Source organism: Phyllostomus discolor, chromosome 10, assembly GCF_004126475.2.
Source record: "Phyllostomus discolor isolate MPI-MPIP mPhyDis1 chromosome 10, mPhyDis1.pri.v3, whole genome shotgun sequence".
Lineage (NCBI taxonomy): Eukaryota > Metazoa > Chordata > Mammalia > Chiroptera > Phyllostomidae > Phyllostomus > Phyllostomus discolor.
In genome coordinates this window covers 7,348,796-7,373,252 of record NC_040912.2, presented here as the reverse complement: position 1 = coordinate 7,373,252, position 24,457 = coordinate 7,348,796, and the positions used below count along the sequence as shown (strand labels likewise).

The 24,457-nt window shown below is 50.1% G+C and overlaps 1 protein-coding gene across 3 annotated transcripts in view; it reads left to right on the top strand.

Moving 5' to 3' along the window:
• Positions 1-24,457, top strand: part of BMPER (BMP binding endothelial regulator) — a 214,006-nt gene that overhangs the window by 92,576 nt on the left and 96,973 nt on the right. For all 3 annotated transcript variants that reach the window (XM_036010427.1, XM_028525713.2, XM_036010426.1), the window contains exon 7: positions 21,023-21,122. In XM_036010427.1, the coding sequence (XP_035866320.1) occupies positions 21,023-21,122 (100 nt within the window). The remainder of the gene's footprint in view (positions 1-21,022; positions 21,123-24,457) is intronic.

Here is a 24,457-nt window from a genome sequence, read left to right as displayed (position 1 = left end):
TTTTGCCCATGAGCCCAGGAAGACCAGTATTTGTTGGATTTCACCTGTGCCAGAGACTGCGAATGAGGGTTTAGGTGAGGTCATTTGCATGATTTTCACAACAGTCCTTGGAGGTGGGTTACGTCTCCTCAGAGGGGCCATTTATACCTGTGCTCCCACAACAATTAAATGGCTGAGCTAGGACTGGAACCAGCGTCTGGCTGCAGAGCAAATCCTCAAAGAATTCATTGGAGAGTTGTGATCCTGGCGTTCATTTTCCATTGCGTTATTAAAGGCCCCATATTAATATTCTTCTCTCATTGGTTGTATCGATGCAGAAACCTGTTCACCAGGTCTCCTAGTAATACTTTGTTCTGGCGGATATGATTATCCTAAGAAAATGCCAAGTTCTCCGAGTTGTTCTCATCCTTTGTGCTTGGGACATTCATTCCTTCTTTCACCCACTGAATATTTATTGCGTGCTAGGCACGGTGCAGAAGTGTGAAACCTAGCGATGTGTCCCTGCCATCAGGGAACTTGCTTTCTTGTCGCATGTTGCTGCTCTTGAAGAGTGATGGCCCTGGTGGGGTCCTAGTGCACAACAGGTAATACAACGAACTGAAAAATGTCGCTGATTGTTCTGCTACATGGTCCTTGTCAGTCATGGCTTCTAGAGTTTTCTTGGCACTCACGAAAGCTGTCCAGCTTATGTAGAAACTCCCGTCATCTAATGATGGGTCTTTTAGGGATTCTTGCCAAATTGCAGGACTCAGGAAGCTGCTTTTGATTTTGAAAATTTTAGAGACTTGCCATTGAAAACTTTCCCCTTCAGCAGGACTCACTATTCTGGTCTCCTTTTGACTGGGCGTGCTCTGTGAGGGGCAAGTCCTAGGGACCATGCCCCATACTTTGCCTTCCCCTGTCTTGTGCTAGGTTTGGGGAAGCGACTGTGAAGAGAGCTACTCAGGCAACCTCTTCCCCCATTTCCGTGGCTTCTTAGGGGAGACAAACTCATGAGTTCCGTTAGGCCACGGACACTTCAAACCATGGAGCCAGAATGCGAACTCTTTCTGAAGGTTTTCTCAATCAGGAGACCCCGACTCAGTATTTAATTCAAAATCTTTTAAAGCTTTGCAGAACATAGAATGAACCCTTGTTATAGCCAACTTTCTACTGCTCAGCCTGGAAGAAGAAATAGCCTGCAAGGGTAATTGAGATTTGGCTTCACTTAACAAGATTATGACTGGGTGGACCAATCCCTTTAACACTTGCCAAAAGAAAAAAAAAAGAAGAAGAAAGAAAGAAAGAAAGAAAAAAAAAAGAAGGGCAAGAGAAGAGGCAGAGAAGGAGCTATCGCGTTGGCAAAGGGCTCCGACATCCCTAGCCTTGTCCCAGCAACAGTCCCGACTCTGTCTCAGACACAGTAGTTGCCTCAAGCTGTCTGTGGTGACGATGTGACTGATCACCCTTCTGGGCGTCCCCTCGGATGTCACGTGGGACCTGCACTCTGTCTCCTGTCACGGAGGTTGCTTGCTATGTGATCAGAGGGGCGCTGAGCCAACGTGGGCTGCTCTTTGCAACTAGGAGTGAAGTGAGTTCTGACCGCTGGAGAGGGCCCCAGAGGGGAGGGGTGCCCGGAAGGAGCCTGGGTGGCCTTTTACACAAAGTCACACGACTTGCTAGAGAAGAGGGAATTAGCTATATGCTGTTACATTTTAGTAGGACTTATGTAGCTATGGCGCAGGAAATTTGAAGTGGTCCAAGTTAGTTATGTTTAGAATTCATTTTTGATCACTTGCAGGAATTTAATAGTGTTTTTTCACCTTTTGTCAAGAGAGAAGTTTCTGTGAATTTTTTTTCATCTATCTAATGAGTAGATAGCCAAGCTAAGGGTTAAAATAATATGTTGGTTCATATTTTGTTTTCTATCAAAGTAAATCAAAATTGAAAAGTCAGTCCTCCTGGATTCCCATGGGTTTGTTTCAAGAAGTGCCGTTTTATAACCATAGATGATGGAAATATGATGGAAACATCCATCCAAATAGATTAAAAGTCTGAGTAATAGAGTATTTCCTTTACTTTTCATGTACGTTTACTTCTGATTAAATTAATATGTGGTTATGGAAGAAGTCAAATTCTGCTAAAGGTTAATAACAAAACTAGTAACTCCCTGTCCCCACTCTATGCTTTCCCCAAAGTGACCAGTTCTAGTACTTTCCGCTCTTTTCTTTTGATGTCTTTCTCCATGTTGCACCTGTACTGCTCATTCTTGATTTGTGGATTTTAAATACTACCTACAGAATTCCTACCATGGTTGATGATGATTACTTTATCTCTTTTGCATGTGCCTCTCTTTACTGACACTCTATCCTGGCACGAGACATAGTAATAGTACTGTTACTACCAGATCTTGAATGAAAAAGCATTCATTGCCATGCCAGGCTGTGCCCTCAGATTCGGATACAGTAGGCTCAAGGTGGCCTTATTTTTATGCAGTGTGCATTCACACAAATGACTCAGGTTAATTCTGACGCAAGTATCCAAAGATGATATTTGGAGACACTACAGCCCAGGTGTCAGGGATGCAGGATTTCCAGAACCGTGGAGGTTGCAAAGGCTTAATAATTTGCAAGTAATGATTCAGGGGTTCTGCTTTCATGACCAGGGAAAATGGGTCCATAGACTCCATGCAAATTGTTTGTATATAATTTTGTAATTACTGTTCACAAATAGGATTTTAAAGGTGATTTATTCACCTGAAACATAGCAAACTTGCCACCCCACAAAGGCTTGCAAAAGCATAAACTTTAACTTGACCATTTAATCAAGTGATTTAGAATGTTCTTTGATTTCTAAATATGTGTTTGTATTTGTGTAGATGGCACTGAGGCTCCCAGATGGGACAGCTAGCGGGGAGGAGGCAGAGGGTAGACTCTAAAAGGCAAAGGCACAACCAGACAGGGGGCTGGGCCTTGGGTAACAGAACCCCCACAGCCCGGCTTCAGGCACGTGGTTGGTGCCCCGGGGCTGAGGTGATCCTCCCAGGAGGATCCCTCCTATTTCCAGAAATTAGGAGTGTCTGGCGCTCACGCATCCAGTGAGGCCAGTGTGACATCCTCTTTAGGAACGGCTACTACAAGAAGGAGGCTTCTACCCCTTAGTCTGAGGTTCAGTGGCAGAGAGAGAAGTGATTCTAGGTCCCAGGTGTCAGGCAGAGTAAATGTTCAGTGATTACAAAGGGAGCCGAGGCAGACGACCAGCTTGAAAGCCTGAGTCAGTTGGGGTGAGGGATGGTGGGACTAACACTCCTTTCAGGTCCCGGGCATGTTCGTCTGTGAACTAGACTGGGGGCGAGCAGGGGAGCCTGGCCTGTGTTCACCTGCTGCTAGGGCCTAAGAGGCAAACCTGTGGAGAGAGAGCCACTAGGCTGTTTCTGACCTATGTGGTAGACTTCTGCATTTGTTTGGAAGCTGAGACAGGGTTTACCAGTTGGCTCGTCCAGCTCCAGGGCATCTGGGAGGACAGAGGATGCCCAGGATCAGGAGGAAGCAGGATAAAGGCTCAAGGACTCGTGGGGTTTCAGGAACAATTCTGGGCTCCCTACTTTGGGTTCAGTGTTAGAATATGACCCCCTGACCCAGCCTAGTAAGGAAGGTGATCCAGTCCCAAGTACCTCTGGGGAACTGGGAAGGTAGAGGGTGCAAGACTGGCTGACCCCTTATTTTGTTTGCCCTCATTGGTCTGGGAACTGGGACGGGATGTGAGTCTAGGGACACAGGTTGGGAGCCACGGTGGGGGGACAAGACTAGGCCGAGTTAAAAGATGACTCTGTTAGACAATCAGACATTTTTATTACCATCATTTTTATGAATGAAAATAATCCACTGGATTATTTTCTTCTTCAACTTTATGAAAGGATTTCTTGACTTTTGAAATGAAGGGGAATATGGAAACTTCTTGTTCAGTTTCCTTTAGATGAAAATTTAAACAAGTAGCTACAAATGTCATGCTGTTGACTTTAGCACCCTGGGCACGATTCTCGTGGGTCATGGTTTACTCAAGACAGTGACCACCTTGTGAGGGCAACTGGCCTACGGTGTATCGGAGAAGCGTTCGCTGGCGTTCCATGGCCCTCGCGTGGATTGCACCAGATTGATCACCCAGAATTCAGAGTCCCGAAAATGAAAATGGCCACTGTGTTTATTTATAAAAGTACTTTGTTGGTCCTCTAAGTTGAAGTTGATGACAGATAATGTTTTTAGAGAAAAAAAAAACACAAACTCCGGAGACAGAAGCATCTGCTTTTTCTCAGTCCTGCCTTCTAGGTTTATACTTCATTTTTTTACCAACACAAAGGCTCTCTTTTTTCTACCGAATACCTGACTATATGGGTGCAAACGACTCATACGGATTCTTGACAGGTTTGCTGGAAGAAAACGGGTGTTTTCAGGCTTTGATGGCCCAGGCCTGGCTGGCTCCGTGGGTGGTGGCAATGCCCCTTTCTCGCCCCCGTCGTCCACACGGCATGGCAGCCCACTAAGCGAACTCGCTGGTGTAAGTGGTGACGTTCCGTGTTTCCCCGGGACCGCAGAGTTCATTTCTGTGACCCAGACGTGCGGCTCCACTTCGGTTTGTTTTCCGTGTTGTAAGGGTGACTTCTTAGGAGGTGGACTTCATGGATGTGAAAGTCAAAAGTGCCTCCAAGTGTACTCCCTGGACCCACGGCGGTCCCCAGGACTGTTTCAGAGTGTTCATTCATGAGTTCAGAGCTCCTTGTATCGTAACACTAAGATGTTGTTTGCTTTTTGGGGGGCTACGTTCACACCTGCACTGGGAGTGAGCGCACGAGCCAGACCCTCCCCACGGCCGACTCCACAGCACCGCAGTGGTCCCTGTGTTAGTCCACACCATGTACTCTCAGTGATATAAAAAAAAACATTTTTACTTAAAAATGTCCTTGATGAAACTGTAGGTTATTTGTTTTTATTAAAGCTTACCCTTGAATGCAAAACATAGCCTTGCTGAGTATTGAAATACAGTGGCTGTCTAAAGGAAAAACACTTATGAGTGTCTTTGGGTTGTGAACTGAACCAACCACCTTTTTCCACGGAATTTCGTTTTGACTTGAACGAATGAGTGACCGACAAATGATTTCTACTCGGGCATTTGGAAGACATCTTCTTAAAAATAAAAAGAGAACGTGAGCACGTCGCTTTAAAGAAAATGAATGGCCGTCTAAGTCACCAGTGATACAATTTGAGCTTTTCTGGGAAAATGAGAATTTTGGAAAACTTTTCTTTGCCACTGTGAGCTTCACAGATTTCTGATAATTAAAGACTTTGAAGATGTAAGAGGTGATAGTAATAAATGTCACTTTTTGATATTAGATAATGAAATACACCAACATTTGGAAGATTCGCTTCAATCAGTATTTTCCAAATGGCCAGAGCACAGTGTTGTGAGAATTATGTGTGGGAAACGTGCCCACCTAAACTGTGAGATGTGGTTTGGAATTCCACATGGTAGCCAACCTTTGGGACAGTATCCAAGAAGAGTATTCGTAATGATCTGAAATGGCTCTTAAAATCTGCCTCTGCTATCTAACTGCATATCTGAGTAAGGCTGGCTTTTCTTTACTTACTACGCCCAGAACAACACATTGCAATAAATTGGATGAGACAATTAGGAAAATTCCGTATTTTCTATTAAGCCAGACATAAAAGAGATTTGCAAAAAGGTAGAACAGTGCCATTTTCCTTACTAATTTTTTGTTTTGGGAAGTATATAGTTAATTATAAAAATATGCTATTTATGTTAATGCAATTGATTTTTGTTATTTTGTAATGCACAAGTTTTTAAAATTTCTCAGTTTTAATTTCTAATACAGTAAATATTAATAGCTACACATAAGCCGTGTAAGTGTAAAACCTCTTGGTAGGTTTTATGTACAGGGTCCTTGAATGGAAAAGTTTGAAAAATACTGGTTTAAACTGCATTTTCCACATACAGCTCACATGAGGAGCCCATATCTTGTTTAAATATAAAGCATTTTCCACTCCCCACACCACCAGTTTCTTAGCATTTCCATTGTCCCTCGGTTCCTGTGTGTTCATCAGAATGTCTGTAAAATATCTTTGCCGACACCCATCTGAAGACCCCCAGACATGCACTGTGTCCACCCAGGAAGAGGCACGAACTGTGGGCTCCAGCACCTGAAGGGGCAGAGAGGAGCCGTGCGCAGTTACGGACAAGCTGTCATTGTCTGTCATGTCTGGCTGGCTCCTTTCTATGGACAGATGGACAGCTAGCTGGGGATGGAGTGACCAGCCTGAATGATTCTGTGTAAAAGCTTTCTTACCTGAAGACAGAACTGGAATTTGGAGGACTGTTTGTGTGCTCATCATAAAGAATATCACCAGCATGATGGAATATTGGGTGGACAATGGCATATTAATGGTGGAAACTCATGAGAACTGCTTGCTAGGATTTCAAGTAGGGCAGGTAGATTACCCAGTGATATCATGGTCCATCATTACATTCTATCAGCAAAAGCTGTAATTACTTATTGTTAGGCACTGGGTTACACTGGAGATATAAAATGATACATGCATGTTGACAAAGTTGAAGGTCATGAGTAAAAATGACAACAGATAAATGGGGAAGCTGCTTGAACCCTCTCACACTTTTTAAAAGGGATATTTTGTTGACATTAATATCTATTTCAGTATCAGGGAAAGAGGGGCTAGAGACAGGTGTGAAATTCATGCTATTGTGACTCCTGTCTCTTTAAAACCCTGGGTCCTGGGACGGGCACGGATGCTTTTGGCTGCTCCCAGTCTGGTGTCCCTGCCTCGCCCCCAGAGCTCCTGTCTTGTTTCCCTCTGTTTGTGCAGCTCCTTGACCTAACGCAGCCCAAGGCTGTCACAGCCTCACTTGTGGCCCCAGGCATCCCACCCAAAGGGAGTGACAGTGGTGAATGAGCCTCTGCCTCGGATCTTTATTTCTGACCTCACCACCTTCTGAGGGTTCCATAGGGGTTCTATTTGGGCACAATGTGTCCATTTTTCAAAGGCCACCCAAAATTGAGGGGCAAGTCTGCTAGGCAAAAAAAAAGAAGACAAGAGAAAGGCAGGGCTGAAATAGCCCTCAGCACATTCCCCAAACACCCCGTTTAAAGACACGGAAACCACATCCCACAGGTCGGCCTGGGGAATTTGTAGCCAGCTCTGTTTTCATAGGATGTGGGAGGTAGCGTTTTCATACTGTGGTATTTAGAAGTATTCCAGAAATGCTAGACATCGGCAGGGTGACCCAGTTTGTGGAACTGGAAAAGGCTTAGAATTCTTTTCTTTTTCCCTATAGTAAAATATGTAAAAGTTCTGAAAAAAAAAAAAAAGATAATCCTGAAAAAAAAAAAAAAAGAATGGGAATCCCAAGATAGCTTGAATTGACAGTATTCTCCCAACAAACATGAAAAACCCCTGTCAGAGTGATTTTTGGAATGTATAAAAATATAATCTTAAAAATGAATTTGAAGAGCATATTTTTAATATAGTATTTATAGGAGGAGGCTTTGGGACACAGAACTGATTGCTCAATTAAGGAATATTGATTACGCAATATAAGGACTTATTTAACCAAAAGTTGATGATACCAAGAAACCGTGCCAAGGACAAAGGGCCCTGCAGTTGCAGGTACTTAGGGCAGAGGTGCAGTTGTACACGGAAGCCGACCAGCGTTTCCCAAATCGTGTTCCCCGTTACATCGCACCGGAACATGTTTATGTGCCGAGACAGAAGGGTTCTGTGGTCAAATGAGTTTGAGAAACACCGTGTCCTGCCTTCTCCCCACTGAACACCCACACGCGCTGGAGGATAAGAAAAGTCCCGCAATGAAGAAGCCGATGTGCCTTTGCTCGTTTCTCTGTAGGAATCCCGCGTCACGGAACCCCGGTTATCCTCGTAGGACACAGGATTCCCCGGAGAACTGGTTTAGGAAATGCCACAGGAAGTAATTCAATGTGACTTGACCTTGACGGTGTAGATGGGAAGAAGACTCGGCCCATGCGGACAGCTCCTCCAGGGCCCCTGCTAGGAGACAGGCGAACGCTGGCCCGTGCAGGAGAGAAGTCGTCACTGCCCTCCCCGTCTGGTGAACCCCTTCCTGTGGGAGAGGGACAGCCAGCTGGGGTGGGGACAGCCTGCCTTCCCTCTGGGCCTCGGATGGGTGGCGGAGACATGGCCCATGGATGCTGGGTTTTACAGGAAAAGCATTTTTAAAAAGTGGCTACACAGTGACCTCCTCTGTCTGTGGGGTGGCCTCCCACATTCCCGGGGAGCGCCGGCCCGTGCGTGGCCGTGGAGCACGGCAGCCCCAGAGCAGGCCGGCCTGTGTCCCCTTCCACAGAGAGACAGACAGACTTGCCCCACAGCTCCAGAATGCCACCCTCCTCAGGAAAACAAACACGTGCACGTTTATTTTATGAAATCTGTGCAGAACTTATACAAACATATTGTGACAGCAGCCGTCATACCGCATGGATGAAGAAAGTGCTTTGAAACTTTATGCAAATACACGGGTGATGTATGCACCACCGTACACCCCAAAGACTCCTCCGTGTGCTCCTGGTGCCAAGGAAAACAGCAGCTGTCTCTGGTGAGCTAAGAGCGAGAGTCTCCATCGCTCCGGACCTTTCGCAGCCCTGTCCTCTCGGCCAGTCCAGGGTACTCTGAATGGCTAACCCTAAAGGGGGCGAGGCGGGCTAAGGGAGCCGAAGGTTCGATGTTACTGATACATTTTATAGGTCAAGTGCCTAGGTCAAATGCTGTCCTGGGTACTTGAAGCACGTTCACTCATAAAATTTTCACAACTGCTTTGTGAGGAAAACAGTATTGTTTAGTAATAACATAGCTAAGGCTCAGTTGGAATAAATAGCCCACGGTCACTCATTTGTGGAGCTGGCTGGGATTCAAAACTAACTGGACCCTGACTATTGTGAGAGCTACCATTTCATGAGCACTTGCTACGCACCGGGCACTGGGCTAAGGGCCTTCCCCGCGTCATCTCATTCATTACACGCGCTCTGTGAGTCTGGGTCCTGTTGTTTTCCCTCATTTATAGCCAAGGAAATCGAAGCTCAGAGAAGTTAAGTAACTTGGGTGGGAAGTGGTCAGGGAGGTAGGTGCAGACTAGGGTTGGGGGGAGCCCCGGAAGCCCAGGGGTCTGTTCCTCAGAACAGGGGGAGTGTCTCCAGTCTCCCTTCTTGCTGGAGAATCTGGAGCCTTTCCTGGCTTGTACTGAGCATCAAGGCACACAGATCTGCTCAGGGCGTTGCTGGCTAGGAGCTCATAAACATTTTAGAAAGTCATCATTTTCCACGAAACTCCTGATTTGTCCCCCAATATCTGGAGTTCGGTATCATTTCCACCGTCGTCCATGGATGATGCTATTTCTGCAACTCTAGTAACAGATCAGATGTGGAGCTCTGAGACTCTCTCGATGCAGAGACCTCACATTGAAGCATTCGCTGCAGGAAATGGCCTTTTTACAATGACGTGCGATCGGGAATGTTTGAGAACAGAACCGCTTAAAATCTTCCCTAGGAACAATTGCGGTCTTCTCATCACTTCCAACTTTTAAGAACTCTTCTGCTTTGTAAAGTAAAGCCCGTTAGGCCCTCTGAGAGTTGTGGGTTTTGAATCCTGATCCCCTCACGGTTGCCTGCTCTCTCACCATGGCGTGTCCTGTTCCAGCTGTCAGGAGAGCATCCGTGTTCCGGGAAGACTCCCTCCAGGGGAAGGAGCCCCTTGGGGATCTCAAAGTCAGTCTGCCTGCGGGCATCTGTGGGGAGAGGAGCCAGATCTGAGCTCGCTGGCTCTCCAGCCAGGCCAGTTCGGACTGTGTGGGTCGTACTCCTTGTCCCAGACCACTGGGGACACCTTCTGAGAGCAAAAAGCACAGGACAGTCGTTGCCCACGAATGTCCACACGGAGCGTGTTCAGGCAAGCCGACAACATCAGCGAGTGCCTTTTCCACCGTAGCAATTTATTTTTGAGGGGAGATGGAGACATTCTGTTTTGGAGTCTCTGAAGAGTCTTCCCAGGAAACTCCTGGGAACAAAGAAAACTTGGATGTCGTATCTAAAAACGAAGAGGAACATTTCACTGCAAAGGCAATATTCATAATCGGCGTCCTTGTGGCTATGCCGGACAGTCTTCCGATCGCAAGTTTATCCAATAACCAGGCAGAACTGGCAATGTTCTGGTCATGAGTGGATCATACACTTTGATGTCCTTGCTCATAGCAGTCCTCGTGCTTGGCAACCCAACTGTGGTACTTGTTGATGAGGCTGTTTATAAGCAACACAGATAAGTTTAAAGAGGGGATTTTTTCTGGATTTCTTGGTCAAAAAAGGGCTCGATGTTCCTCTTTTAGTATATAAATTTTCCCTGATCTGCCTGTCTTCAAGACATTGCCACCATCCTCCAGGCAGCCTGGCATAATAAAACGGTGGATAATTTTGAACCACTGCCTCCTTGAGTCCTGGACGTCCTCCCCCCGCCCCAGGACTCCCCCTTTGCTCTGGCCTTTAAAGAGAGCCCCGGGGCATATCCCGAGTGGTGCGTCTCTGGTCCACGATGTCCTGACAGGTGGTCTACGTGGATTGGTTTTTCCCACCAAAGGTGGCTGTTTGCTCTTCTTCCCCTAGTTCACGGGAACCATGGGGACTGTCCTTGGTTGGCACTGAAGCATTTAGAGTTGTTCTGGCCAGCACTTAAACACATCAGTCCCAGCCATGGTCTAAAGCACCCAGTCCTGAACTGCTGGCCTTTCTGTATTAGCTCCTGATAGAAGCTGCTAATGGCGTTGTCTAGCTAGAACTTTTCTCCATTCCTTTCATAAGGTTAAGGATTTAATCTGTTAAGGATTGCATCCTATGGTCCTGCATCTTTTTTGGAAAAACAACAACCACAACAACAACCCTGGGGTTGCTAAGCATGTTGTCACAGTTACAGAGCTCTGGTCCCCTCGGACCCTGTATAGGAGGACCAGACAACCTTTCTCCCCAGCTGCTCCCTCCCTGAAGCACCTCCTCCCCTGTGGCCTCCCCACGTGTGTTCTGGCCATGACCACAAGACAAAGCTCCCGCCCCTGACCTGACGTCATGCCAGGAGAAGCTCAGTTTAGTAGAACTCATTGCTTCTACAAGAGACCAGACACTGTCTCTTTCTGCCCGGCCAATCGGTGAATGCATTTGTCAGAGGGCGCGGCTGTGCCTCGCCTCCGGGCGCTATTCTGCATCGCCGTCTCCTGGACACCAGCCGTCCTGCAGGTCAGTGTTCAGGAGGGAGGAGACACCGCTCTCCTGGGCCGGCTGGTTCCGTCTTCGGTGCAGTCCCCCGCGGAGGTGGCCTCTGTTTGGCCCTGCCACCTTGCCGCGGGCCCTTCGGTTCTCTGCGGGCTCGACCACTCCTTCCACGTGCTCTCTGCGTCTTGATTGTGCATCACCACCGATGTCCCGGACGGGGAGCGGGAAGGACCAAAACCATTTTCTTTTTTCTGTTTTTTGTTTGTTTGTTTGGTACAGTTGACTCAATTCTAGAAGTCCCAAATTAGTGGGACCCATCCTTGCCTATTTCACTAAGGTTGCAGTAACAGTCCTCTTAGGCTGTGTTTTCAGGGTCTCCCTCCCCCGTGTTGTTGGGCCACCACGGCACCACGGCTCCGGCTTTGGGGTGGGTGGAGGGGGACAGAGGCCAAGTTGCATGCAGACGACACCTTCTTCCCGTCCCTGGGCTCCGGAACTGGTGGTTCTGTGGTGCCGCATCTCCCCCTCCCTCAGGGCGGATTTTTTTTTTTTTGTTCTTGGGAGAAGCCAAACGAGTGAGACTCTCCCTTTCGCTGGACTTGCCCAGACATGTCAGAACACTAGCTTTGGCTCAAACCGGGACCCCCCACCACAGCTGTTTCCAACAGCCAGTACGCTTTTCTCCTTTGATCATATTTGGCCCAGATTGCAATCATCCCGAGAGCTTGCCAAGACCGTGTTGCAGCCTGATTATCTCAGAACATAAACTTAGAATGGGCTGACAGGACCGATACCCAGGGGGGTCACCAGTGGGAGTGGATCGTGCCAAAAACCTCTAGTCAACCTGGACCGTGGCCCCCGATGGAGGCCAGAGTGTTTACAGGGCTCCGTGACACTTCACTTACACTACTTTAATATCTGTTAGGGTTTCAGGAAATTGGCACCTGGTACAAAATACAGAGCGGCACATAGTAATTATTCTGAATGGAGACTTTGACAGTTTTCATTTAAAGACTCCAGTGTCTCACGTGTTTGTTGAGTAGGCAAACCAAAGCCGAAGGGCCGGGACCAGTCCACTGCCCTTCAGCAATTAAAGTGGCCTGTACATGTCGTTTTATTTCTCCGAAGTGTTTTCGGACAAACACTATCAGGAATTATAGCTCAAAGACTTTTAAGCGTCATTCTGTCGATACAGTGACAGGACACAGGTGTGTCTTCACGAAGGCCCATCCGTTCCAAGACAGCAGATATTTTGGCACCTCCGGAGACCTCGCTGGGGCGCACACGTTTTTGAATTACTTCCAGCTTTCACGCACAAGCCGGCACTTCGGACGTCACGATGCCCTGGCTGTGGGGCGGGGAAGGCGAGGGCACCTGTGGGAGACCGGAGCCGGGCGCACGCGGCTTCCGCCCTTCGTGAATACCCACTCTAGTTTAGGGCCGATGATCAATCCAAACGTGATATCAGGAGAACAAAATGAAACAACACCTAAAGCGCGTGGTACACTTAAAACTATTGTTGGTAGCCCGAACTCGAGTCAACAGAAAGGTTTTGGAGAAACGGCTCATCGGCGACGCGTGTATTTCTGCCTTTGCGGGTCCGTGGGTGTGGAGACTCCCGCCTCCCTCCGGGGCCTGCGCCTCCCTCCAGGTCTGTGCCCTGGTCCCCGGTGCAGGCCCAGCACCGCGGTGGCGCAGGCCGCCCGCGGGACGGGAGAAACGCCCCTTCACTGCCCGGTGGTGCTGTTCCCTCCCTTTCGGGAATGGGAATGGCTCGTGGCTCACAGAAGGTGTGAGTTCTGACCGGCTGCGCTTTTCATCTCCCTGGCGGCGGGCCAGCCCGCAGAGAGAGCTTTGATGTGTCAGCAGTGGGCTGGTAACAGCTTTGACCACGTCCGTGATGATGGAAGCCGAACGTGGATAAAAACGGCAAGAGCAGGAAAGGGGCTTGTCCCCTTCCTTTGGCCCTTTCTTTCGGTGGCAGTTGAGAAATGCCCTACCAGGGTGGTCTCCCAGAATCTGAACTATTAGGAGGGTGTTCTGTTAGGGATTTCCTTGTTTATTTATCGATTGTTTCAGGGACAGAACACCCAGGCCCACTAGCCGGGCAGGGCCGGCCGGATGTTCGGGGTCCTGTCCGCCAGCCCCGCCTCTCTGCGCAGGGAGCCCTGGGAGAACGGTCGTGTTCCTCGGGGCAGGTCACTCACGTCCCCGCTGTCCCTCAGCACCTGCTCACAGACACCAGACAGTCCAGGGCTGGCAATCCGCTCTGGTTGCTGCCAGGGCTCGCCTCTGCCCTCCGTGCCCAGGGCACTGGTGCAGGGATCTTGCCTGCGCCTGAGCCGGTAGCACACTCTTCCCGCCTCTCTACTGGACAAGGAAGGAAGGAAAGGTTTGCAGGGACCCAGGACCAGCTGGGAATTCGCTTCAGATGGAATCCCCGTCTCACCAGTGATCCGTGTGTCTGCCTGTGTGGAAAGCTAGGTCTGGGGAAGGGGAAGATTTTCTAAATTTTCTTTCTTTAAAGCAAAAGCGTGAAGAAAAACACAAAAACCTGCCATTCGGCTAAGTGACAAGAAAGAACGAAGAACAAGGACTCAAAGAAGACAAATATTCCCTTTAACAATGGGGTATAAGCAAACACAATACTGACCCCCCCTTTAAAGTGGTATGGTAAAGCGATAGTAAACGCGAGTGTATCACCTGTCAATTCTATGAACCTGATACGTAGTTCACCAACGTGGCACCCTCTGGCTCTCCCTCTGTGTGCACTTGGACTCTCTGTAGCCGGGCCCGCCCAGGCAGGCAGCTGGCCTGGGGCTCCGCGGTCAGCAGGGGAAGGCCTGGCTGCCGGGCCACGCAGACCCCTGCCGACGTCAGTACGGACGCTCTCCTACCGTCTTCTGCAAGTGTGTCTGAAGAGGATGAGCACAGTCCAACTTGGGGGGCCATCTTTCCGGCTGTCAGAACACACGGATGTCCCCACAGGGCTGGCTGGCAAGGGCCTGAGGGCGACTGGCCAAGTCGGGCACCTCGGGGGGTGTGCTGCTCACTGGCAGGGCTGGCATCGCACCCTTAAAGAGGCCTGTGGGCAAACAGGGAGGTTTTTCTGCTCCGTGAACACCCAAAACGTTGCCCCTGAAGCTGTCCATCGGCACCTGCGCTTTTGCCTCTGACCAGGAGAGACACAGATGGGAAACTCAGGCGGTCTGCTTTGAACGTCCCCTTCTGCAAGCAGCGATGCAGGAACTGGAGAGGAGCCTTGCAAGCGGCAGCAACAACTCATTCAGCACAGCAGCCGTACCACCAGGCGTTAAACGGAGATTCTCGATTCTCTTCTCTTTCAGATGAAACACATGGGAACAGCCAGCTTCGTCAGTGAGGGACAGGCGCATGGAAGAGGTTAGGCTAGTGTGTTGCGGTAGCTTCTGGCCTGAAATGTTACATCTGGGACTCAGAGAGGAATGAAATATCATCTCCTGAATAGTAATCGTGCTAGGCAGAGTAATGTACTCCTTGACCCCCGAGATGTGCACCTCCTAACCCCCCCAAATCTGTGGCTGTTACTTTATATGGCAAAAGGGACTCTGCAGAGGTGATTCAGTTAAGGGCTTTGAGATGAGGGATTAGCCTGGATTATGGGGATAAGGTCTCGTATAAGAGCCCTCATGAAAGGGAGGCAGGGGGGTCGCCATCCCAGGAAACACGATGACGGGGCGGAGGGCCAGAGTCGGAGCAGGGAGACGGTTGAAGGTGCTACCCCGCTGGCTTTGATGCTGGGGAGAGGGGCCCCGAGCCAGGGAATGCAGGCGGCCTCGCGGAGCTGGAAAAGGCCGGGAAATGGATTCCCCCCTGGAGCCTGCAGGAGGGATGCGGCGGCCCTGCCGACACCTTGGTTCCAGCCCCGTGATGGATGTCAGGCTTCCGACCTCCCGAGCCGGGAGATAAGAAACGCACGTGGTTTCCGGCCGCTAGGCTGTGTGGCAGCTGCTGCAGCAGCAGTAAGGAAACCAAAACAGTGACATTAACAACAACAGTTGGACTTGGAAACATTAGTTGATGGGGGAAAAACAAGAAAGGGGATTTGTTTCAGGCTTGATTCTGAAGACAGAGCAGCAGGTCACGGTTCTGGGAACGGGCAGTGGAGGACAAGAGGGTGTTTGTTTTTGTCAGCCCTGTGCGTACTTCCCACAGGTATTGTTTGCTCGAACTCGGATGGGACAAAACAGAGCATCTGGTCAAGCTTTCCTGGCATGTCCTTGACTCTGGGTGAAACCAACGTTGAGGTTTATTTTGCGTTTTGCAAAAGATGGTGCCTCGGGCAGCAGCGTCTCAGTCATCTGGGCACATTATTAGAAGTGCAGGTTCTGCCCCGGCTGGTGTGGCTGAGGGGACTGAGCTCAGGCCTGCTGACCAAAAGGTCTCTGGCTCCATTCCCAGCCAGGGCTCACGCCTGGGCTGTGGGCCAGGTCCCCATTTGGGGGCACGGGAGAGGCAACTGGCGTATTTTCTCAAACACTGGTGTTCCTCTTCCTCTCTTTCTCCCTCCCCCATCTCTAAAAATAAAAAAATAAATAAAATGTTTTTTAAAAATGCAGTTTCCTGGTCTGCAGTCGAGGACACTTTGGCCTCGTGCAGTGGCTGTCCACGGGGAGTGGTTTGTCCCGCAGGGCACTCAGCAGTGTCTGGAGGCATCTGTTTGTCACAGCCAGGGAGTGCAGGGTGACCCTGGCATCTAGCGGACGGAGGCCAGGGACTCCGCCACACACCCTGCCACGCACAGCACAGCCCCCGGAGCAAACTCTGACCTGACCCCAAGTGTCAGTCCTGCCACAGCTGCAAAGCCCCAGGCCAGTGCATAAGTCTCTCTCTCTCTCTCACACACACACACACACACACACACAATCATTACTCCACCACGGCGATATAGACATGCATGCCAGTGCAGTGTGTGTGTCTGTATGTATACCTTCTCTCTCTCTCTCTCTGAGTGTGCGCATTACCCACGGCCACTTGGGGTGTCGCCTCTCCCCGTGTCCAGTCTCCCGCTCTTCTGTTGGCTGGGGAGCTTGCCTGCTGCCCCTCCCCAGCTTGACTTCCTGTTCTGCCCTGGAAAGCTGTCAGGCTCTGAAACTGTACTGCAGTGCAGAGCCAGGCCACAGAGGGGTATGACCAAGGGCATCTGCTCATTTGTGTGTGGCGCTTTGGACCCGATTTGCAATTCAGAGTGGGTGCGCTGCTCGCAGATCTGCTTTGCGCCACTGTGTTGAGTCAGGACGTAAGACTTCCGGGTCACACACGAACCCTGGCGGTCAGGATGTGTGTCTCCCCCATGCCAGCCCCCGCAGTGTCCCTGACCTTTGTTTTCCCCTTCCTCTGGAAATGGAGAACTCCATTCTCTTTAAAGAACTGAACATTGCAGAGGGGGGGAAGTCTCCCTAGAACATGCTCCAGTGTAGCCGGTTGGTTGTAGCTGGTTGGCAGGGCACTGCTCTGCTGCTTGCCTCCGGTGGAGGTGCTCGGTTCTGCATCCAGGTCAAGGCAGGAGCGCCCTGTCTCCCTGTCACATGCTGCAGGGCGCTCTCCCGCTCCTGTCCCCCCCCCCCCCCCCCCCAGTCTCCGCAGTCCTCAGGGATGGAGACGCATCCTGCAGGCACATGGCTGTGGGTTTATCAGCTTGCACTCGTCACCGCGCTCAGGAAGACAGATTTTTATTTTGCAACCACGGGGACTCGGGGGTAAACTTTGACACAAAGCCTTGTGCTCTTGACTGAATCAGCGAAAACCAAAATTGGGGGGAAGAAGAGAGACTTGGGACAAGTTTCAACTCTTTCTGGTAAAACGGCTCCTTTTGGAGAAGTGTTCAGAGAAGCAATTAGGACAAATGACCACTTCTAAAGAGCAAACTCGCCTTACCAGAGAAACACAAATGGTGAAAGTCATAACTCAACTGTGCTTTGCAAGTTCCTGGCATCCCTGTGTTTGTTGCTGACCAGATGAGAGAATGCAATAGTTACACAAAGATGTTCAGCATGGTGGGAGGTTGGCCCCTCTAGCCCCTGAATTGTCCAAGGATCGGCTGTAGTCACTGGTCCCTGTGTGTTTTAACTGTTGAGAAATTTTCAAACACTTAACAAAATACACAGGATCCCGGGAACACAATCAGCATTACAAGGTGAAGTTAAGAGTTCGTTTTGGAAGTCTCGGCACCAAGAAACATTTGATTATTACCTAAAATGTGCAGAACTCAAGGACATATGGAAGGAAGTGGAGGCCGACAGCCCTGACCCCACGTTCGTGGCAGTGCCCTGCAGTTGGAGGCGTCTGGAGAAAGAAGGAGCTGTGTTCTGGAGCTCCTCGCAGGGGTGGCTCGGTCCTCCGTGCAGTGAACTTTCACAGGAACGTTCCTGGAGCCCATTGCTCTCCTGAAGGATGCTGGGCTCCGCTCCAAGGACGGGTCTCTGGCCCAACAATAGTCTAGCTTGAAGGCCAAACCAGTGTCACCTTGCAGGGTTAAAACGTATGGATGTGTCAAAAATACAGGAGTCCAGACAGAAAAAGGAGAGAGAGATGGGGAGGAGGAGGAGGTTACGGGGCGTGGACACATCTAGCAGGTGTCACAGGTGAGAAGGCACTTGAGACAGACCTTGAATGAAGCAGAGTTTCCGTAGGGGTCAGTGGTGGGGGCCAGGGAGGGGGGAAGGTATGTATAAGAAAGGTGGACGTTGTGGGATGTGCTTGAGGGCGATGAAGAGAGACATGAGGAGCCTGGAACCCTGTCTCCAGGTTGGAGTTGGGAGGGAGGAGACTGGAGAGAAGGTTATGGGTATCTTGACAGAGCGGGCTCACTGGTCATAGAGAACTAGTACGTCTGAGTGCTTTAATGCAGCAGTGATTTTCCTTGCTCATTTCACGGTAGGTGTCGAGTGGGCAGATTTCCATACGGTGACTCAGGAAAGCAGGCTTTGCTCATTTTCTCCAAGCTCTTAATGCCCCCTCCATTCAGCTGGTTATCCACTCAGGAGCGAGAGAGTGGAGCATTGTGCATGAAAGACTTTTGTGGATGTATCATTTTCATCCACCTCCCCCTGGTCAGAACTGACTCAGAGGGCCAACCCTCACTGCAAGGGTGTCTGGGAAAGGTCACGCTCTGGGTTAAGACAGACAGGAAGTAGATGTTAGCCAGCAACTTGGAGCCTGCGCGGGTTGCACCCGATCCTGAGTGCAGCAGTGAGTCATCCTCTGCCTTAGCACGGGGGGTGTGGTCTCCGGGGCTGCAGGCTCTGTACAGAGCAATTCTTGTACGTTCCACTCACCGCCGTATCCCAGCGTATGACTGGCCTGACATAGTTGATCGAATAATGAAACGATGGATGGATGGATGGCTGCTGGAAAGGAGTCGTGGGCAGGTGGAACCTGCCAGGATGAATGAGGGGAAGACAGGTGAGGCAGGGAAGCCCCGCTCCAAAGCCCAGCCAAGCCAGTGCAGGTACAGCAGGACTGAGTACGTTTTTAGAAGCAATCGTGTTTACTTCTGCTCCTTTAACTTGTTTCGCTTACAGTGGAGCCACAGCTTATAGTCTGACCAGAGTCCCTGCGGAGTTGAAATCCTAGAAGCAGGTTGCGAGCCTGAAAGGCCCGGGCTGTCTTTGCAGGCATTCGTTGGAATGCGGCCTGGGGACCGGGGCTGTGCCCCAGCGCGGCAGCCCAAACAAAATAAAACTTGACCGAACCAGCAAACCCAGATCGGAGTTCAAGTTACCTCGACGTCCTCTAGGGAAACACAAACTGCCGTTGTATCATGGGTGCGAAATCCGCTCTTTGACCTTGTTGTAAGGAAAGTGACCGGCGTCCACATCATCTGTTGCCAGCTTTCCCAAGCGTGGGCAAGTTCACTCCAATGCAATTATGCAACATTTGAACATTGTTTTAGTTTTAAAACATGCATGAAAAAATAGTTGCCGATCCAACAAGAACAGAGGATATGGATGAATAGAATGTGTTCTCTGTGTGCCTAAGAGAAGCTCACACAGAGGTCACCTTGTGTGGCCTATGGGGTTCCAGAGTTTAGGGCCTCGTCGGCAGGTAGACTTCTTCGAAACGAAAAGCTAAGGGCAGCCCATGTGCTCCCTCCAGATTTGGCTTCTGCAGCGTCTGTGTGTGCTGGGGTCAGACCTCTGAGTCCGGCCTCCGTGCCCCGCTGCGCCTCTGGGGTCCGGGGAGAGGCCAGGCTTCGGGGCTGTGCAGAGGTGAGTGAGCAGCCTCACAGGGACCAGCCGGGGATCCTTCAGAGCTTTTGAGTGATTCTTGCTGACCTGAAAATAATGTAAAAACAACAGAAGAGCTTTTTGCGGTATTTTTCACGGGTTCTTTATTGGTTTGGGGAAGAATCCAGCACTAGAGTGGTTTCAACATCATAAATATTTAAAAACACAGAATGTGCCCTACCCTTTTCGTCCATCCCCACCAAAAAAAATAAACCATAATGATGACAACGGCAAGAACGGGAAGAGAAGGCGGAAACACCGGAGACGGCCGTGTGCTCGGTGACCTGATGGCTGATGCCTGGTGTTGTGGCCGAAGGTGTGGGGACAGCGGGGGGGTCTTTTCCTTGGCATGCTCAGGCCTCTCCAGGCGAGCTCCTCCTTTCACGAGGCCCCTCGGGTTAGAGGTCATCAGCCCAAGACAGTGGATACCTGGGGGTCTCTGAAGTCGGTTTCTCCCTCCAATCCCAGAAAAGCGAGTCCATTGGAACTGTTCACAAATTTGATAGCAATTCGTTTTGCACAGGATAGTTTCCACATCAGGCTTGCGAAGGTGTTGGCTGGAAATGGACTGGAAAGCAGTTTTATTTTTAAATCCCTGTATTCACTTTATAAAGGTTTAGTTACAAGTTGCCGAGGCTTGAAAAGCAGGTGTCTCTGAGGGACAGGGGAGGGGCGTCGTATCAGCACACTGTGTCTTTGCGCTCTGGGAGGGCGGAACGGGTGTCCGCGGTAACGGGTGCTGGAGGGACCACAAGCGGGGGCAGGGGCAATACTGGAAGGCTCTAGACTTCTCCCGGGGCAAACAGAGGCTCTGCCAATCTTTTCTGTATCAGTCGTCACGCACCTTCTACTTAGTGAGTGGAAACCGATTAGGTTAGCTTGGTGAATTCAGTGACACTGTTCTTCTGAACACCGGCTGTCCCTGTACCCGTTTCGAGCAGGTTGGCGGCTCCCCGCCATCCCAGCCTCACCTCTAAGCAGCGCCTCTACGCTGTGGCTGACAGGGGGGCCTTCCTGGCGGGAGATGTGTGCGGGACTTACGGAGAGATGGGGACACGGAAGAGGAGCACAATGTCAGCAGGATCTGAAGGGCTCCTTGGCTTGCCCGGGGGTTGGGCGGGGAGGCCAGCTTGTCCTGGTTTGCCTGACACATTCCCAGCTGGAGCCCTGCAAGCGTCAACTCTCAGACACACTGAGACAGTTGGCTCGCCTTCAGAAGGACAGACGTGAGGCGGTGGCTGGTGCGAGCGGAGATGCTGTCATCGTCTCCTAAAGGGCAGCCTTCTTGCTGGGACAGTCGGCATGGAAGACAGAAGGAGGCTTGGGGGAAATCTCACGGGCCTCGGCAGTCACCCCTGGGACTTAGTGTCAGGGAAGGGCCCGGTTCGGTCCAGACACCTCGATCATCCCATCTCTGTGCACTTGACTTTGCCAAATGTACTTACGTACCTCTCTCTCTCTTCTCCAGGGAGGCAGGACACGGTGCCTGCGAGAAGTCTGTCCCATTCTCTCCTGTCCTCGGCACCTTAGCCACGTCCCCCCAGGACAGTGCTGCCCCAAATGCTTGGGTGAGTGCCAGTCGCACGGTCAAAGAACAATGTCATGTATCCTCGGAGTTTTCTGCTGAGTGTGTTCTCCCACACGTTTGTCTTGGGGTCCTCTGGTTGTCCTGTGTTCATGGCACCTACGCGAGCATGAGGCGAGTGCAGGGTCTGTCTCCGTTCCGAGACCTCCACGGAGGCTCTTCCTCTCTACCTCCCTTGTGCCCGTGAACCTGGCCCCCCAGACAGCCCGGGGCGATAAATACCCTCTTGAGGGAGGGCAGTATCCCAGACACTATCTCTAATCGGGCATGTGATGATAAGTCGGAACAGGTTTTCAAGGCCTGTGAAGTGAACACGCAGAGGAGTATGGACCAGCGTTACTTTCAGAGGCAAAAGCATCACGTGCTGGAAACAAGAGTCTGGAAGGGAGCAGTGGGCGACAGCCAGAAGAGGAGGTGCCAGCTCCTTCTGATTGCGTATTTGCTAGATACTAAGCTCCATGTGAAATATTTTATGTGCTTCTTCTCAGTTAATCTTAAAAAGCTGTGATATTGGGTTGGCCAAAAAGTGCATTTGTTTTTTTCCATCGGGTGGCTCTAGTAGTGCTCGGTTATCTTGAACTTCATTCAAAACAATGTTGTTACAGTCTATTGTGACAGCTGTCATATCAGTGTGCATTTAAAAAAACTTAGCAAAATGGGTGAATTTTTGTGTAGCCATTTTCATATTTGAGATGGAAGAAAATATAATATTGGGGGGCATAGTATGCCTTATTACTTCATGAAAGGTAAAAATGCAACCTAAATGCAGAAAAAAAAGATCTGTGCAGGGTATGGGGAAGGGGCTGTGACTGATCGAATGTGTCAAAAGTGGTTTGTGAAGTTTCATGCCAGAGATTTCTTGTGGACAAAGAAAGCTCCATGGTCAGGTAGACCAATTAAAGTTAATAGTGATCAAACTGAGACATTAATTGAGAACAATCAATGTTATATCACGTGGGAGACAGGCGACAGACTCAAAATATCCAAACCAATAAAGTTTTTGGTGAAAACAAAACATGTGCCTCTCATCTTAAGAAAAAAACTAGATGAACTTTCTGGCCACCCCAATATATAGGCACTAAATATATTATACAATTCCAATGTGCAATGCAGGTGCCATTATTAGTTCTGTTGTCCCGTGAGGGAAGCAGATCTCTGGAAGGTGGCGCAGCCCAGGCGTGATGGGCTGACACCGGGACACAGGTCCCTGTGACGCCTCAGCCAGTGCTTTCACGTGCTGCAGCCCGGCCCCCTGGTGACGAGGAAGGCAGCATGCATGCCACCAACTGCAAGGAGACAGTCCACGACCAGGGGTCTCTGGAGCATGAGACGTTTTGACTGTGGTTTATAATCCGTACATCAGCTTCTTCCATGTGATCCTTCGCTTCTTGAGTTAGAGGAAGTTGGACTATTTAAGATGCAAATAAAAGTAGCCTGAGCCACCACATGAATACAGCCAAGCACCAGCAACCCCAGCAGAGTCTCCAGGGATCCTTGAGGGGGCTCATATTTTCCCAAGTCGCCGCTGGCTTTGTGTTCCTGCTCCTGCCATTTCTTCATTCCCTTCTTTCCCTTTTCCCCCTCCTCTTGCTCCTGTTCCTCCTCCTCTTCCTCCTCCTCTTCCTTCTCAATTCTGTCTTTTTAGGGTTACTCTTACCCAGTCTTTTCGCATCTTACCGTGCTGTTGAGTCAGGGCCTGTGTAGCAGATTTTCCTGGGGGTTGACAGTCACCGAGGGTGATTACTCCACAGAGAAGCACAGAGAACATGTAAAACGAAACATTAAGCTTCCTTTGATTTTAAAAGGCCTCAGCCGTTTTTGCCTTTCGGAGCATTTTACTGTTGGTCTCTTCTCTCTGGGTGCCGGTCCCCAGTTCCGGTCCACACCCTTTTCTCGAATCCTCTGTCCTTTCTTCCATAGTTCGTTCTTCCCAGCCCCGCCTCTTCCTGCTGATTGAGTTTGCTCATTCCCAGCCTGTCACAGCCACACCCTGAAGTCTGTCTGTCTACAGCCAAACCGGCCAGTGACGGTATCTTGCACCTCAGGCAGTTTCTCCTCTTCGGGGGATGCTGCTGCCAACTCCTCATCTCACTGAGTTTGCCTTCCTGCTGCCCGCGCACACTCAGATATATACGGTCTAAGTAAATGTGCAATAATAAGGAGAACGAAGGAGACTTGTGTAGACACGCCTGGCTAAAGATGTTCCCACGGATGTGTGTGCCCCTTAGATAGTTGATGTGCGCCTGTGCCCCTGGACTAGAACTGGCCGGCCCCTCGTGGCGGAAACCGTCGAGCTGTGGGTCGTGGCAGGGGCCCTGTTCTGTCTCAGCAGCAAAGTCACCACAGGGGAGGTGGCGTCAGGGGCCTGGCCTCCGAGATAAGCAGGGTTGATAAACGCTTTTCAGCCAGCACTGTGGGTACGCTGAGTCAGCTCAGAAGTTTGTCATGTGAGCAGGGGCTGTTGTATTGGACGCAGATTTTTCTGTCCCTCTGTGGTCATAAGACAGGCTGCAAAAGGAGCAGAGAGCCATAGGGAACTCGAAAATCACAATTCTCCCATATGAGACCTGTTTTTGGTCGGGCTAAGCCCCCGTGGAAATGGCTCAAGCCAGGCTGCACACGGAGTCTCTGAACCCCTTTCTTGAACGTTTTGTCTTCCTTTGGGCCGTGATGCCTTTGGGATTAAGGTAAGATTTTATGTTCTCTGTGAGTAAAAAGAAACACCCCCCCCACACACACACACACAAACGACAGCAACAAAGAAATAAAAAACACTAGGACACTATCTAGATGCTGAAATCTTAGACTAATTTAGACTTGGGGCTGGGTGGACACTGTTTTGCTGTTAAAATTTTCCTCCACCAGAAACTCGTTCACACGGCATGCCTCTGTCTCTTGCATTACAACGCTCCCGCCCTCTCCTTTCTCCCTTTCCCATGAGGAGCCCGGGCAGGGGTCTATGTACACGGACCCCCAGCGCCACTTTCACAGTGGCGTCGCCCAGGGTCCTATTTGACTTGTACCACCACCGACCATGACGACACATATCATGGGCCACTCTTCGTGGTGTTTCATGAGTGCCAGGCCCTGTGCTAAGGCATTTGTAGGTTAAATTTTCCATTTTGCTGAGGATAATTGAAGCCATTGGTTACATCTGTTTGGGGGGTAGAGGAGAAACTTGCTGAAGACTCTTTTTGTTCAATGATCTTCTGATGCATCCATCCATCCACCCACCGCCCCCACCCATCCATGCAACAAGATTGAGTAGTATCATTGCAGTCAAGGTAGCAGGCGGGGGCTATTTATTTGAAGAGGGGG